This window comes from Geotrypetes seraphini, chromosome 10, assembly GCF_902459505.1.
Source record: "Geotrypetes seraphini chromosome 10, aGeoSer1.1, whole genome shotgun sequence".
Taxonomy (NCBI): Eukaryota; Metazoa; Chordata; class Amphibia; order Gymnophiona; family Dermophiidae; genus Geotrypetes; species Geotrypetes seraphini.
In genome coordinates, this window is record NC_047093.1 from 60,924,954 (window position 1) to 60,943,024 (window position 18,071).

Sequence of the window (18,071 nt, forward strand, 5' to 3'; positions counted from 1 at the left end):
TATTTCTTTCCCCCCCAAAAAAAAAAATCCGGCATATGCATGTCTCTTTGAAACACCCCCCCTGTATACTTCTACACCAGGGTCCCCCTTCCCTGAAGATCTGTCCTCCCCTGAAAGCCTGCATGTGATTCATGAAGGCCTGTACCAGCACCCCTGAAGGACTGCACACATACACCGACTGAGTTGGAAAGTTGTTGAGTGGAGGGCAACAGAGTGGTGGTAAATGGAGTTCACTCTGAGGAAAAGGATGTTACTAGTCGGGTACTCTTAAGGTTCAGAATTTGGGCTGGTTCTTTTTTTAACATTTTTGTAAGTGATATTGCTGAAGGGCTGTCAGGTAAGATTTACCTCATTATGGATGAATCAGATAGACACTCTGATGGTGTGGATAATATGAGGAAGGACCTAGCATATTATGATGAAGACCACTGAATAAGACAGAATCATACACAATACTCTAAATAAAGTCTTACCATAGACATACAGAGGTATTATCACCTCCTTTTTCCTGCTGGCCATTCATCTCCCTATATATCCAAGCATCCTTATGTATTTTGCTGCCACTTCAAGATCATTACATATAACCACCCCTGAGTCTCACCCCTCTTTCATGCACAGAAATACTTTACCCCTATACTGTACCCACTCCCTTGTTGGGTTTTTGTTTGTTTCCTTTGTTATTAGCTTAACTGCATGACCCTGCATTTAAGCTTAGCTGCCAAATCCAGGACCATTCTTTTGCTTTGCTAGATTACTCCTCATGCTATCCACACCATCAAGGGGGTCTACCCTATTGCAGATTTTGATATCCTCCACAAAGAGGCAAACTTTACCAGACACCCTTTCCACAATATCAATTATAAAAATGTTAAAAAGAGTCAGACCAACAACCCTCTAGCAAGGCACTCTATAAGTTGTCTATGCAGAGCTATGTGAAAGATTTTGATAAAAATGTACATTTAGCACTCAATCCAACTCTGATCCCTCACAAAAATTAATCAAATTTGTCTGATAAGATCTGCCTTTAGTAAAACCATGCTGTCTCAGGTCCTGCAATCCATTGAATTCCAGAAAACTCATTCTCCGTTTGTGTTTCCATTAATTTACCTACAACAGAGGCCAGACTACCAGCTTCTAGTTCAGGAGTGGGCAACTCCGGTCCTCGAGAGCCAAAATCCAGTCAAGTTTTCAGAATTTCCCCAATGAATATGCGTTGAAAGCAGTGCATGCAAATAGATCTCATGCATATTCATTGGGGAAATCCTGAAAACCCGACTGGATTGCAGCCCTCGAGGACCAGAGTTGCCCACCCCTGTTCTAGTTCCTAACCTCTTTCTTGCACTTTTGTGCAGAGACCACATCCACCCTTCTCCAGTCCTCTGGGACTTCACCCAACTCTAGAGAAGCATTGAAAAGGTCAGATAGCAGATTCATCAGAAACCTCTTAAGTTCCTTCAGTATCGTCAGATATATGCTATCTGGCCCCATCAAACTTTATCTACTTTTAGTTTAGCTAGCTTCTCATGAGCACAATCTTCTGAAAAGGTCTACCACACATCTTTTCCTATTAACAGCTGTCATCTGCAGTCATTCTCTTGGCCCTTAATCTGTGAACACATAAGAAAAATGTTTGTTCAGTAACTGTCTTACCCTTATCAGCTTCTACATATTCTTCCCCTTCACCCTTATGTCTCACAGTGCCACTTTTACACTACTTATCATTAATATATCTAAAAATGGTTTGTCCCCATTACCATATTGGCTATTTTATCTTCCAGTTACATCTTTACTTTCCTGACTACTTTACCAGCTTCTCTTAGCTTTTCCAGATAATATTGCATGTTATGTTTCCTCTAAGTCAGGGGTGTCAAAGCCCATCTTCAAGGGCCACAATCGAGTCGGGTTTTCAGGATTTTCCCAATGAATATGCATGAGATCTATTAGCATACAATGAAAGCAGTGCATGCAAATAAATCTCATGCATATTCATTGGGTAAATCCTGAAAACCCATTTGGATTGCGGCCCTCTAGGAGAGACTTTGACACCCCGGCTCTAAGTAGAGCCTGGTATAAGTATAACCCAATCATGGTTCTCCATGAACCATGACTATCGAACCACTACTAATTCCAAGTCAGCCTGATTAATAACAGGTTTCTATTGCTTCTCTGCCAGATCCTTTTTAATCTTCAACTGGAATTTAGGGAGAGTACTCTGCCTCTACATTTTGTCACTTTCTAAAACTGACTTCCCCTAGAGTTTGTTGCATGATTTTAAGGTTCTACATTCTGAATTGTGCTGGAAGTTCTGGCATTTTTCAGTGGAGTTGCCGTCTAGTTTCAGGTTCTAAGAACAAGCTGATCCAGGCCTGGTTTGACCCAAGGCACACACCTGAGCAAGTAGTTTTGCCACAGAGAAATTCAAAACTACAAGTTCCAGCATCCATTGGGGTTAACCCAGATCAGCCTGTCTTGAAAATCTAAAGCCAGCTAGCAAACCCAATTCTCAGTCTTTCCTATTAGCAAGTTCTCAGCATCTTTCACAAACATACCAACCTGTGTGTGGAGACTGGAGAGCAGGTGGCGCAGGAGTGCAGACTTTGTTCTGGTTAGAAAATTGATATGAATTCTGCTAATTTTTATATTTTATTCATTTCACAAACGCATGAGAAAGTCTCTAGTACAGTCCTGAAAACTGAAGTTTGGGAAGGAATTATAAGGACAAGAAGACCCGTTTAGCTCATAGGATAACATCATAATTCTTGTTTTTGTTTCACTTCTTTGCAGCTAAAGGATCTTCTGTGCTCATGCCAGCCTTAACTGGATTATCTTACTTTGCTTCCACACCTTCTTTCCTAGGAGGCGGGTAGGAGAGATCCAAAATAGACATCATACTGATAACCCCATACTGCAAAGTGTATAGAACAGGACAGGGGGGGGGGGGTCTGGAATTAGTTTTGGAACCCTGAACAATTCTGTTCTTTTGCATCTCGCAGCTCCAACGCTCACACAAGGGGCGGGAGCTGGATTTTCGTTGAGGGGCATGCAGCCGGGTCGGCAGTCAGAAAAGCGACCTGCGCGCTGCGTCCTCGCCTTTAATTGCAGGGGCAGGTTTGCTGCTGCTGCTGCTGGTCCATTGAATGGGATGCGAGCGCCGGAGCCTCGGGGAGCGGCGGCCGCGGCAAGGGTGCGGGTCAAAGCCCTCAGAGCGCGCAATTAGCGAATCCCCCCCGTCCGATGTGGATCTCCCCGGAGCGGGTTGAGCCGGGCTGCTCGCGTGCTTTGGTGCGGTTCGGAGCTTTGCAGCAGCCCATCGCCTCTGCGGGAAGCCCGGGGCAGTCTGGACCCTAGATCGTCTCCCAATGGACCGCATTTGCAGGTTGCGATTTTGAGACGCTTTTTCTTCTTCTTCTCTTCTTTTCTCCTTGCGTCTGGCTCGAGGATGAGAAGACTCCGGAGATCCGTGCACCTTGTGCTCTTCTGCCCTCTCTCTAAAGGCTTGCAGGTAAGCTGGCTAGCAGTGCACGTTCAGGCGCCTGCTTTTCGAGCCCATCTCATTTTGTATTTGAGCAAGTAAAGTTACCAGCCATTCCTCCTTCTCCTCCCACCCCTTACCCCTCCCCCCAAAAAAAAAGTTTTGGAGGAGAACAAATCTTTCCTAGCCTGGCATATTCTGAAGAAGGCACCAACGATGTCTCCTAAAGACACAAGCTAGGGATGAGGAAACTCACCCCCCCCCCCCTCGCCTTTAACAAAGCTGGGCTTTTAAGAACAGATCTTAAGGGGAAGTGATGGGACCTTCAGTTGCTCTTTCAGTATTTGCCTAACAATACACCAAGGGTTTCTGTGGGTTTTAAACCCAGGTTTAATCTCTCGGCTTAACTTTGCTGAGATTTCACTGAAACTAACAGGAGACCCAGCCTGTATTAAGGCAGATTGGGGGGGGGGGGGGTCCTACATATTGTATGCTCCTGTTGGTGGTGAAATGGATGGGGTGTTAGCGTAATCATTTCCTTAAAGCCCCAAAATATCCTCATTCATGCCCCCCTTCGCCCCCCCCCCCCAATTTAATTTGCTTTTCAAATTCAGATGTTCCATCCTGAATGGTAAGTCAGGAATCGAGCTGCAAGTCCTGTGCGATGCTGATCGAGATCATCCTGGGAATAGAATAGGGGAGATGGGGAGTCTGTGCAGGCTGCATTGTAGCCTTGCGAATAACAAAGTTGTGTGTGTGTGTGTGTGTGTATAGCTTTTCCCCATCAGATGTAAGAAGACAGTGCGACATTACTGGCATCGAACTTACTGCTGCAGTTTCCGAAGTTCCCCAGTCTGCCTTTTCGTTTCTGCTTTTTCAAATCCGTTCAGCAAAATTTGGACCAGCATCTTTGCAATCGAGTTGCATGACGTAGGGGTTATATGATGCTAGGGTGAGCATGAAAAGACTGGGTCTGCTTACCTTAGACAGCACGTGAAAGGCGATCAATCAATGCTTGAATACGTAACTAAAGAGAAAGAAAGAGCCTAACCCCTCTGAAACGATTGCCTTTCCGTCGGTACGCTGACAGAATTCATTTTGAAGGGCAGATCCAAGGTTATAGAGGATGATGGGAATCATGTAGTATGTTTTCACCTCAGGAGAGCAGGAATGAGATGTAGTCCCTTCTTGGAAACTGAAGGTTGCCTGTGTAGACCTCCCTGTTTTTTTGCGGTGGTTTTCTTTCAGGGATGTCACATGGAGAGGCTAATTGTTTCCTCAGCCTCAGAGCTAGCAGCCTCTCTTGGCCACTTCCAATAAAAGGCTGGAGTTATTTTGTCCTAATGCAAGGAAGCCCAGCATCTTATTTCCACTGAGCAACTTTTCACTTTAGAGGTTCCTAGAGATCTCTTACAGTTGAGCTTTATGGTCCTTGTTGGGTCCTCTGCTGATAGCTAGAGAGTGATCTATCTGCATTTGGCTGCTGTTGACCTCAATTGGTCTTTACAGTGAAGAATCACTCTTCTAGAGATGGGTTCAGTCTGTACAATGGGTACTTTTCTCTCAGGATATGAGTGGTGGAAGGTCATGTGGTTGTCTGGGCTCTTGCTCATGTCCAGTACTAAGCAGAGACCTTTTTCCGTACTGCTTAAGTAAGCTAACCAGCCGTCTTCTTTCTGAAGCCAAACACAGATGCAGGGGGTGCATCCAGAATGGGATAGGAGGATGACCCTTGCATAATACTGTTAGTGACCTGGCCTGAAGGGACTGCAGAGGAAAGCAGCTGGGGTTAGCTGCAGGCATTCTAGCATTTCATCCGTCCATTGTCAGCCTGGCTGGGAGCAGGGCTCGGATTCCATCAGAAAGTTCTAGTGAGTCTATAAGTGATGAGTGCCCGAGTGCTGCTAGTGTGTCAGGACCACCAGAATCTTACCCTGGGATTAAACAAAATTTGCATTAGGTCAGATTCTTTGCTCAGCCATTATATAGGCAGAAATCCAGACTGCATTGTCTGGAAACAGATGAATTGGTCACTGTTTCTGGTGAATAGGCTCATAATATAGCAGAGATCAGATGAATTGTACATAGTCAAGTGATATGACCTAGCTCCATTCCACCTTTTATTATGTCTAGTGTTAGACTGTACAAATAGGCAGACCAACCCTGATGGCCTTTATGGGTGAGTGGGTGGACTTTTAGTATAGATATCTGGATTGGCAGGGTCAACTCAGTGGTTGGCTGATGCTACAGTTTTGACATGATCCACTGGCAGTGGTGATCAGCCAGCTAACTTGTTATAAAGCAGGCTTCTAATCTTACCGGGTAGCTGTTTTTATTCTGTCCAATAATTTCTCTGGGCTACAAGGACTTTACAGGTTTTGCATCAGAGACAGAGCCCTGAGCTTTTATCACTTCCTCTCGGCAGAAATTGGAACAACTGGGGCAAAATGACACTGAGGAAGATCATTCAGTGTGAGGGGGGCTTGCCTCTGTCAGGCTGAAGGATGCAGAATTGAACTGAACCCATGTTCATTCCCACAGCAAATGACACCAGATAAGAAGCAATACCAGAGGAGAAGTCTAACATTTTTGCCCTTGCCTGTGCCTTCAAGTTTCACTGGTCCGGTGAAAACAATGCAGCGAGAATGATGAAGCCAGACTGGAATGAACATAGCTGTCAGACTGATTGAACTGGAGGAGATGATACAGGACCCGCACGTCTTCCTGTACCGTATGTCACTTTGTCTCCTTACACAGCTCTGCTGAACATTTTGCCTGCAAATGTTCAGAAGTGGCTTCCTCTGGGAGCTGAGGTTCAGATTTGCAGTTCATTCTAAATTGCTTTTTTCATCTAGGTAGGATATTTGTTTCATTTCTGCTGTCTTTGGAGCTTGCCAGCTTAGGGTTCAACAGTGGTGTCCAGTGTACAGAAAACTGGCCAAGAACTGCAAAGTATACCAGGGACGTAGAGTCTCTGATTCTATATATTGGACCAGTGTAAAAATTTTGCAGTGGTAACAGTATGAATGAGCTTTTATACCCCAATATGGCTACTAGCAACCTGCACTATTCTTTAAGCTCTATGACTACGAGTAGTACAGCTACTAACACCTGGTTCTTGATTACTGCAATGTGGTACTGCTAGGTGTTCCAATGGTAGTGCTAAAATCTTTACAGGTAGCACAAAATTCCATTTTGCGGGTGTTGTTCTGGCTTCAAAGACATAAACATTTAACAAATTATTACTGTAAGCTCTATTGGCTGAAAATTGAGTTTAGAATCAAGTATAAATTTTTGCTGCTGGTTTCCTTAAGTATGCAAGGGCTTGCCCCACAATATTTGATGGATTGCATATCACCCTACGTTGAGATGTTAAAGCTTCACTCGGCAACACAACAGAACTTGGCTATACCATCTAGAAAGGAGCTAAGTTTGCAGACGGTGAGAGAAAAGGTTTTTTCATGGAGTGGTCCAGAAGAAGGGAATAAGCTTCCATCTTTCATCAAGCAACAAAAGAGTTTGCAGGCCTTCAAAGAATTGTTAAAACGCCATTTGTTCTATTGTATGACTTTATTGGCGCTGCTGTGACTGTTTTATGGCATGTTCATTGAGCTGATCGGTTTGGGATAGGAAGATTGTCTGAAGAGATTAATGTTCTTATGTTAGCTTGTCATGCAATTTGGTTTAATATTTTGTAAAATGATTGTAATGTCATTTGTGTATATCTATGAATGTGTTGACGTACTTTGCCTTGTAAAAGGCGGATTATAAATAAACCAAAACCAACCAATCCTGCACTATTGTGCAAGCTCTCCTAATGAATACTATGGCTACTAGTACTCTGTACTAACTAATATTGTTCTATGCAAGACTATTAGCATCATACACTATTCCACAAGCTTTTTCCATGACTAGTACAGCTACTAGCAGCTTGCACTAATTTACAAGATCTCTCTGCAACTAGTATGGCTAGTAGGACCTTGCTTTATTGTACAATCTCAATCCTTTACAAGTATGGCTGTTAGCACCCTGCTTTATTCTACAAACCCGAATGGATGCATGAGGGACCTGCTTCTGGAGTTTTTAATGCTGGTGAGTGATCAAGTATCCCTTTCTTCGTCTGCCTCAACTCGGTTCTCCACTTCTGGACTACAAACTGTTTTACAGGGCTAGTCCTATGCATAAGAGGCTGTGATTTTTCATGCATGGCCTCGCTTTTCATCTTCAAGGCAAATCTTCATGCAAATGCACTGAAGACAAACACCCCGCCGTGAGTCTCAATACATGGCCCAGCATTCCCCACAGGCTGCCCCTGTCATTTATATTGCCCTTGTGATTCCACACAGGTCATGTTTTGGCATCAAAGCCTTCATCGGGAGTTTCTTAGATGCTGCGGCTAAGAAAAGAAAAGGGTTTGGACAATTTCCTGGAGGAAAAGTCCATAGTCCATATTGAGAAAGACATGGGGGAAGCCACTGCTTGCCCTGGATCGGTAGCATGGAATGTTGCTAGTCCTTGGGGTTCTAGAATCTTGTTGTTCTTTGGGATTCTGCAATCTTGCTATTCTTTGGGATTCTGTATGGAATGTTGCTACTCCTTGGGTTTTGGCCAGGTTCTAGTTACCTGGATTGGCCACCCTGAGAATGGGCTACTTGGCTTGATGAACTGTTGGTATGACCGGGTAAGTCTATTCTGATGTTCTTTGCTAAGTATTGCCCAGATTGCTCCTATGCTCCTTTTATAATCTTGTTCATATATAAGACAACTTTACTAGGATTCCTGATGAAGGCTTTGATGCTGAAATACAGTCTCTGTTGAGTCCTTTTGTCTCACCACAGTGTATTATTATCCTGAGCATATGTGACTTTTGCACCACTGCTGAACAAAGAACCTCTCTTGGTGAATTTTTAGTTCACTCATCTGGTCACTCCCACTGTGTTCTTTCCTTGTTGGTTCGTGTGGGATTACTTTGGTTTTCTCCTTCCTTTGAACATAGTTCAGGTGAATGGCCATAGTATCGGCTGTCCAGATAGCAAGAGTTGCTTCACCCACCTCCCACCTGCCATAGAAATGAACAAAACTCAAACAATTCTTGAATGATTTTCTTCTCTGTTTCTAAAAATTGAAAGTGTTTGCTCTAACATCACTCTGTGGATAGGAAATCAAGAGGATGGATATGGAGCACACCGATGAATTTAGACCAGAACAGCTTCCTAGCAGGTTATCTGTCAAGCTCCATGTGTGAAGCAGATGCCCAGTGCATTGTTTGATAAGGCAAGAGATTGCACATAGAATGTCAACTCATCTTAAGGGAAGCATTGTCTCAATGAATTGACAAATAATATAATTAATCCAAACTGCATTGAAAGCTGCATAAGGCCAGTGTTGCCTAGTTACAATCTCAAGAGTAGCTCTCTTCTTTCAGAGGATAGTCTCTGTCTTATGCGCTATAAATTAAGTAGATTTTTTTTTAATTGCAGAGAAAATACGAGGCACAGTACATCTGTTTTTCTTTTTTTTTTTTTCCTCTCCTGCTTTCTTTTTTCCCTTTTTGAGCAGTGGAACAGCTCACAGGGGATCCAGTGGGTCTCTCAGAACATGGCAGTTTCCTCCTGTACCCTTGTACTTCCAGCTCAGTTGAAATGGCATCATCTATAACTGTCTGGGGATTCTTTCTCAGTGTTTTACATCTCTTTCTGCCTGGGTCCTACCATGTATTGCAGCAAGAATGTAATATATGACAGCCAGGGCAGGATTAATTATTCGAGGGCCTCTAGGCACACAAGTACACTGGGCCCTCTGCTCCACCCTGCCCTGCCCCCATTTATTTACCTGTTTTATTATTTACTTCTTTATTTCCACTTGATTTCTTTTTTTCTCTTATTTTAAAATTCAAAACAAACAACAAAGATTACCATACCAGTGCCAGTGCACCGTTTTTCTTCTACCCAACCCCCAAACATCTCTGAACAAATCCCTCCTTCCTTCCTAGAGGAAGAGATCTTCAGCCGGCAGGGCTTTGGGAAGCCCACCAATTTATATTTTGCATTTGGGTAGGAGGCATGGGGCATGGCGGGAAGAAAATTTAGTGCCCACCACATTTTTTTCAATTAACTTTCAGAGGTTAAAACCTCTTTCTTTAGGTCAGTAAACTATACTGCTGATACAGTATCCCTATCCTGACCCGAGGAAGGGAATTTTGGTCTCTGAATTAGTAAAAAATGTATTAAAATTAGTCCAATAAAAAGGATCACCTTATTTCTATTTTCTATTTATAAACATTTATCAACACAACTACAATAATATTTTATCCTAAAACATCCTCATTTTCTCATCATTCTCTTCCTTCCATCCACTGTCTGCTCTCTCTCTGCCTTTTCCATATAACATCTGCTCTTTTTCTATGCCTCTTCCAGAAACTGTTTGCCTCTCCCTTCCATCTCTCCCTCCACCCCATTGGTCTGGCATCCATCTACTTCCCTCCACTCCCCCCATGGTGCGCGTTGTGTCTTCTTCCTTTCCATCTCTCCCTCCCCCCCAGCAGATTTTAGCATCTCTCTCTCCTCCTTTCCTCCCCTCAGATCTGGTATCTGCCTTGTTCATCCTTTCCTCCCAGCCAGATTTGGTATCTGTCTCCTTCCCTTTCCCCCATGCTCTAGCATCTCTCTCTCCTCTCCCTCTTTTTCTTCCCTGGTCTTCCTTCTCAATTTATTTTCTGCCTCTGTCTAAATTCTTTCCCACTATTCAGTTCTCAATTTTTCTCTTTCATTGTGCCTACCTACAGCTTACCACCTCTTTCCCTTACCCCTTCTAGTATCTAACTCTATCCTGTTCCCCAATCCAGCATGTGCCTTTTTTCTCTTTCCTCCCCACTTCCCTACAGTGTCTATACCCCTCCCACCCACCATCCACTTCCATTCAGCGTCTGTCCCCCTCTCTCACCCCCTTTCCATTCAGTGTCTGTCCCCCTCTCTCACCCACCCACCCCCACTTCCATTCAGCATCTGTCCCTCTCTCCACACAATAAACCTAAAACGCCACTCAACCTCTTCCACTTATCAGGCCATCTCCCTCCCTTCCCCTCACCATCACAGTTGCTTTCCAAAACCAAAGTTCTCTCTTTCAGACAGGCCCTGATGGGAAGCCATTCTCGCTAGCTGCACGCAGCTGCCCCGAAGCTTCTCCTCTGACATAACTTCTAGTTTCTGTTGGATTGCATCACAGAAGCTTTGTTGTAGCTGCACGCATGTCATATCAAGTGAGAATGGCTGCCACATCAGGGCCCCTCTGAGAGAGAAAATTGGTTTGGGAAAGCACTGCAAAGATGAGGGGAAGGGAGGGAGATGGCCCGACAAGGGGAAGAGATGCCTGGACAGCAGGACCCCTTGGAGCTGCGAGGCCCAGGGCAGCTGCCCTGTTTGCCCTCCCCTAATGCTGGCCCTGGTCATAGCACCAAACCGGTGAGCCCCCTGATTTTTTCGAGCCCAAGGCACATGCCTACTGGGCCTACCCTTTAATTCAGCCCCGATAACAGTCTATTTAGAGGGGAGGGGAGGAGCTGGAGGCAGTTTCAGGTTGTTCCATGGTTGCCTTCCAGATTTCTCTTTCCTATCATGCTGTATGATTCCCATGTTGGGCCAGACTGAACCACTTTTGGTCAAGACAGGGAATGTGCAGCAATATTAGAAGAAAGGGGGGGGGAGGAGGGGGGGAGAACCACAGGAGCACATCAGGTGCCCTCCATCCATTGCAGATGCAAGTGGTTCTGATGTATTTATTGTTTAAACAGTTAATCATTTGAAGTTCAGCCATTAAAACTGTTAACTATATAAATGATAGTGATATTATTACTCCCAACTTACTTTAGTCTAGTCCAGGAATAGGCAACCTCTGTCCTTGAGGGCCGCAACCCAGTCAGGTTTTCAGGATTTCCCCAGCAAATATGCATGCAATCTATTTGCATGCACTGCTTCCATCATATGCAACTAGATTTCTTTCATTGGGGAAATCCTGAAAACCCGACTGGGTTGCAGCCCTCGAGGACATTGCAGTGAGAGTCCTCAGCCAGTGACTACTACACAGTAGTTCTCCTTTAGGAACCTTGCAATCAAGGATTTGAAATCCAGTCACTAGGTGTCACCATTGCATAATGAACATGGCTCCCCTTGCTCCTGTCCCCGTCTGGAGTTATATAAACACAACCTCCACCTCATCCCAATCTGACAGATCCAGAACCTAAACTGGGAATTAAACCTATCCACCCTCTATGTGAAAGTGCACTGTCCAGCCCTGGCACCAAGCTAGCTCTCCTTAGGGTTTTTAATGGCTTGTGGGAAGGGGAACAAAGTGGTGACACACAAGCATAATGGCATTTTAAATTTTTTCCATTGATTTTGACTTTTTGTCAATTTGGTATCTTGCTAAAACATACCTTTGGCTCAACCACAATGCCCTCTGAGTCAGTTTTACTGTTTGGTTTACTCTTATTCACTGGCTTCTGGTAAAGACTAGAATACATTTTAAGCTATTAATGTTTGTTTATAAAACCCCATCCTATCTTTGCAATGCAGTTTCATTGTACTTAGCTAAAAGATCTCTACATTCTGCACAAGAAATTAGATTAACAATCCCTTCAAACTCAGTATGCTGAAAATCCACTACTAGGAAGAGATCTATTGTTGGCAATGACCCTGATTTGTGGAACAAATTACTGTGTAATTTAAAATAGATTAACAGTTATTGTACATTAAGGAAGTGTGTGAAATCTTATCAATTTGATCTCTACTATTGTAATAGATAGAAGTCAGTGCAAAGTTAGTTTTTAGTCAATCACATATACAAATACATTGCTATAATTTGAGAGTGTGATCCAATTTTTAATTATTTTGTAATCTACCTCGAGCCACATTTGGATTAAGCAGAATAGAAGTGGTCATGTTAGATTAGGTTAGAATATTTGTGCTGTCCCCCCCCCCCCCCCCCCCCTCTGCTGCTACATTGACCTCGACCATGAGGCAGATTACTCTACAGGATTATCGAAACCCAATGCTTTCCATCACTCAGGCCTTCTCTGTGGAACCAGTAGAGGTTTTCGTAGGCAACAGTGTGGAGGGAGTCTCTCTAAGCCTCATGGATATGGTGGCTCTTCAATGACCTGGAACTGCTTCTGTGGCAGGGGAACAGTGCTGGAGCTCTGTAGTATAAAAAGGTGGTTATAGATGATCACAGTACCTAGAAATACTCTGCCTAAAGCAGAAATTAGCCTGGTATAATAATCTTCTGGACTCATAAATATCTAGGGAAGTGGTCCTATAGTAACCATGAATGCCCAAGGCTTATCTTATCTTATTTATTTATTCAATTCATTTTCTATCCTGTTGTCCCCAAAGAGCTCAGAACATGTTAAAGGTTAAACATGCATAATATGGTTCATAGTCAATTGCGCGCAAGACAACAGCATGCAGACAAAGAGGCGTGGACAAGTTAGCGCAAGACAAGTGAGCGCAAGTCAACTGAGCGTGAAGACAACTGAGCGTGAATGCGCCATTTCCAGGCGCGCTGAATTGTCATTGCGCTGAGTTATCCTTGCGCTCAATTGTCTTGCACTGAGTTATCCTTGCGCTCAATTGTCTCACGCTGAGTTATCCTTGCGTTCAATTGTCTCGCGCGCTATTATCTATACACACTATTATCTTAGCGCTGATTTGTCTTGGCATTTTTGTCTGCGTGCTGTTGTCTTGCGCGCATTTGACCTATCACCCATTATATATACAGTAAAACCTTGGATTGCAAGTAACTTAGTTTGCAAGTGTTTTGCAAGACAAGCAAAACATTTTATTAAATTTTAACTTGATGTACAAGCAATGTCTTGCAATACAAGTACATACAGTATACACACATCACAACTGAGCTGATGGTTCTTCTCTCTCTGACACTGCAAGTGTGTAGTGTCTGTTCTAAACAAGTAAAGTAAATATACTTGGACCGCTGCTGTTCAATGTATTTATAAACGATCTTGAAACAGGGCCGAAGTGCGAAGTAATAAAATTTGCAGATGACACCAAACTATTTAGTGGAGTTGGGACAAAAGAGGACTGTGAAGACTTACAAAGGGACCTGAACAAACTAGAAGAGTGGGCGACGAGATGGAAGATGTAGTTTAATGTAGAGAAATGTAAAGTCTTGCATATGGGAAACAGAAACACAAAGTGCAGCTATACGATGGGAGTGCTGGTAATGGGTGAAAGTACCCTAGAAAAGGACTTGGGGGTAATAGTGGACAAGACAACGAAGCCGTCGGCACAGTGCGCAGCGGCCTCAAAGAAGGCAAATAGAATGATAGGTATTATCAAGAAAGGTATTACAGTCAGAACGAAAGAAGTTATCCTGCCGTTGTATCAGGCGATGGTGCGCCCACATCTGGAGTACTGCGTCCAATATTGGTCGCCGTACCTTAAGAAGGATATGGCGATACTCGAAAGGGTTCAGAAAAGAACGACGCGATTGATTAAAGGTATGGAAAACCTTACATATGCTGAAAGGTTAGAGAAACTGGGGCTTTTTTCCCTGGAAAAGTGGAGACTTAGAGGGGACATGATAGAGACTTACAAGATCATGAAGGGCAAAGAGAAAGTGGAGAGGGACAGATTCTTCAAATTTTCGGAAACTACAAGAACGAGAGGACATTCGGCAAAATTAAAAGGGGACAGATTCAGAACCAATGCTAGGAAGTTCTTCTTCACCTAAAGGGTGGTGGACACCTGGAATGCGCTTCCAGAGGGTGTGATAGGACAGAGTATGGTATTGGGGTTCAAGAAGGGATTGGATGATTTCCTGAAGGAAAAGGGGATAGAAGGGTATAGATAGAGGATTAGGTCCTGGACCTGATGAGCCGCCGCATGAGTGGACTGCTGGGCATGATCAGGGCCGCCATCAGAAATTTCTGGGCCCCTTACTGAGCAATCCTATTGGGCCCCCCACGCACCCCTTCCCCCTCCCCCCCCGACGCCCCCCCCTTCTTCCATGGGCCGAATACACACATACTTTTCTGCTAATGCTCCACCTAAGCCAGTCCCGTAAAATCTTCTCACGTCCATTGGGTGATTTGGCATAGAGGAGATATTCATAAAAAGAACGTCCGTCAAGATCTTTACTCATAGACTGTGCCATTTGCTTTAAATCATCTTCCATCATTAATCCAAATTGCACAATTCTTTCTCTGTCTTTGTCCTGAATGGCATCTGGCCACATTGCTGGATCCTTCCAGTCAACAAATTTATGAGCAGGCGCGGAGAACGCATTTTTAAACAAATGTAGTTTATCCTTGTACTCCTTATGTAATTTTAATCATCTATGGATATGTTTGTATGTTTATTGTTCAAATGGTTTTATTTATTTCCCCAAATTTATTTTTGTTATACGCATTGAAAATATTTGATATTGCGTTTAAATCAAAATCTCAATAAACTTGAAACTTGAAACGAGTGCCCGTGAGATTGTGGGAGGGTTAAATACTCAAAACTTAGAAGAATAACAATTTACTTAAAGTTTTTGCTACGCCAGCTTTCTGGTATCTTTACATACAGTGGCGTACGTAGCATATGTAACACCCGGGGCCCATCATTTTTTGGCACCCCCCCATCTGTAAGAAAAACATGATTTTTAGTAACAAACCACATGTCACACATGAGTACCTAGGAAAAGGCAGCATCTTACATATTGCAGTGAGCAGTACATCAATACACCCATTGTAAAACTAAACAAGCCAGACCAGCACAGATCAATCCTACACCGTCAATCCTAACAGAAAACCATGTCTTTCGAACACACAGAACACAGAAAACACCTTCGCCTAGTATGGAATATGTCATCACAAACTAACCCCTCACTCTTTTATAAAACTGTAGTGTGGATTTTAGCCACAGTGGTAACAGCCCTGACGCTCATAGAATTCTGAGCATCAGAGCTGCTACTACCACGGCTGGCGCTAAAAAACACTCCACAGTTTTGTAAAAGGGGGGATAAAATAGAAATACACAGTTTCAACGCTCTAGCTGAGAGGTGCCCAAACTTTTTGAGCTTGTGAGCTACTTTAAAATGACCAAGTCAAAATGATCTACCAGCAATAAAATTAAAAACCACAAAGCACACTATATGCTGAGAAAATGTTAATTATCATTCCTATTCTGGGTTTTTTTCAAAGAGGTCAAGGCAGATGACTCTATGCATTGTCACCTCAGTAACAACCATACAAAAATAGACAAATATACCCTCCATCCTTTTTATTAAACCACAATAGCAGTTTTTAGCGCAGGGAGCTGCGCTGAATGCCCAGCGCTGCTCTTGACGCTCATAGGCTCCCTGCGCTGAAAACTACTATTGCGGTTTAGTAAAAGGGGACCATATTGTAAAATATAGACAGCAGATATAAATTCAGAACTGTGCATAGTAAGTGAAGGGAAGTTTTCATCTCTGGGAATTTACCCAGTTAACTATTAAGTTATTTGGGCAAATTCCTTTGAAAACTGTGGTAATATTGCCTCCACTTTGCTAAATTTAAAATAAAATCATTTTTCCTACCTTGTCTGGTGATTTCATGAGTCTCTGGTTGCACTTTCTTCTTCTGACTGTGCATCCAATCTTTCTTCCCTTCTATCAGCCTGTATGCTTTCTCTCCTCCACACCTCATTCCCTCCCCCAACTTTTTCTTCCTCTCTCCCTGACCTTTCTTTCTTTTTTTCTGTTTCTCTTCTTTCCTTCTATTTCCCTGCCTGCCCCCTTTCTTTCTTTCTCCCTGCCGTTCCCCAAGCCACTGCCACTGCCGCTGCCATCGTGGAACAGGACCCACCAATGGATTACAGGCCCATAAGTCGATGCCGACGCATGCTTTCCCTGCTTCGGGCCGATCAGTCTTCCTCTCCCCGACGTCAATTCTGCTGTCGGAGAGGAAGTTCCACCCAGCCAGGCAGCGATTGGCTGGCCCGAATTTCCTCTCCGACTGCAGAATTGACATCGGGGATAGGAAGATTGATCGGCCCGATAGATTAGATCGCCAAGACAAAGTGAGTCCTGGGTGATCGACTCACTTTGCCTTGGGGAGCTACTGGCGCCCCTGTCTTAGAACACTGCCTAGGACCCTGGGGGAGCCCGGGCCCCCTGTCAGCTCCGGGCCCCTGAATGCAGGACTGGTAGTACTGCCCTGAGGCGGCTCTGGGCATGATGGATCTCTGGTTCTTATATTAAAGTTTTGGGGTTGTGGAACGAATCGTCTGAGTTTCCATTATTTCTTATGGGGAAATTTGCTTTGATATACGAGTGTTTTGGATTACAAGTATGTTTTCGGTGTATTTTGTATTAAAGATTTTGGGTTGTGGAACGAATCGTCTGAGTACATTATTTCCTATGGGGAAATTTGCTTTGATATACGAGTGCTTTGGATTACAAATATGCTTCTGGATGAATTATGCTCGCAAACCAGGGTTTTACTATATATCTTAGTAGTAGCACCCAATGAAAAAATGTCAAAGTAGAATATATATTATTATATAATAATAAATAATGATAATAATAAGCAAAATGGCACACAAACACACAATAAATATTACTCAAATTACACGAAAGATGTGGATTGGGCATTTTTGATATGACATCCAAATCTGAGTTTGGATGTTTTGTGGAACACGCACACAAAAATTCTGTAGCGAACATGACCATTTTCGAAACAGAAAAACATCTATCTTTTTATTTCGAAAATATGCATTTCCTAAATGTGTTTGTCTTCAGTGCAACTATCTTTTTGAACCATTTAAGAAAAAATGTCCTAAAGAAAACCACACATAACAAGCCATTTGGGATGTAGGAGGTGCCAGCATTTTTAGTAGACTGCCCACACAGATATTCCAGATGAGCAGGTGAACTTTACATAACAAGGCCCAAGTTAAATTTTTTCTTTTTTGGCTCACAAAACTGTGAAGATGCCAACACGTTTTTCCTTATTGTGCCTCTACTGAAGACGCCAACATGAGCTGTTTGCACAAGCAGTGCTTTCTGTCAGTGGCGTACCTAGGGTATGTGGCACCCGGGGCCCATCATTTTTTGACACCCCCCCCCCCCCCCCCATGTAAAAAATTTTTTTTTTTTTTTTTTTTGCAATAACCATGAAATGGAATAAATGGTCAGAATAGAAACAGGCAGTGAAAATTTTCTTTTATTGAACCGCATATATGTAACCATTATTCCAAACATAACAAAACATAAATTATGTCTAAATTGTCATGACATTAGAAGTACATATGGAGTAGTTGCAGGCAGTGGCGTACTTAGGGTATGTGGCACCCAGGGCCCATCATTTTTTGACACCCCCCCATCTATATGAAAAATATGATTTTTAGTACCAATCTACATATCGCACCACAAGAGTGTACCTAGGAAAAGGCTGCATCTTAAACACTGCAGTGAGCACTAGAACACCAACACATACATTGTAAAACTAAACAAGCCAGATCCCGCACAGTCAATTGGTCCTGTAGTCAATGCCAACTGAAAACTATGTCTTTTTCATACACACAGAACAGAGATACACCCTCGCCCAAAATGGAAT

At 43.3% G+C, this 18,071-nt stretch overlaps 1 protein-coding gene across 7 annotated transcripts in view; it reads left to right on the plus strand.

Annotated features, from left to right (window-relative positions):
* DIPK1B (divergent protein kinase domain 1B) overlaps window positions 1-18,071 on the plus strand; it is a 133,629-nt gene that overhangs the window by 21,247 nt on the left and 94,311 nt on the right. The window contains exon 1 of one of the 7 annotated variants that reach the window (XM_033960672.1): window positions 3,012-3,502. The exons of the other annotated variants lie outside the window; for them this stretch is intronic. Within the exon in view, the coding sequence (XP_033816563.1) occupies window positions 3,440-3,502 (63 nt within the window). The 5' untranslated portion in view covers window positions 3,012-3,439. Of the gene's footprint in view, window positions 1-3,011; window positions 3,503-18,071 lie in introns of those variants that run through there. 7 annotated transcript variants of the gene reach the window in all.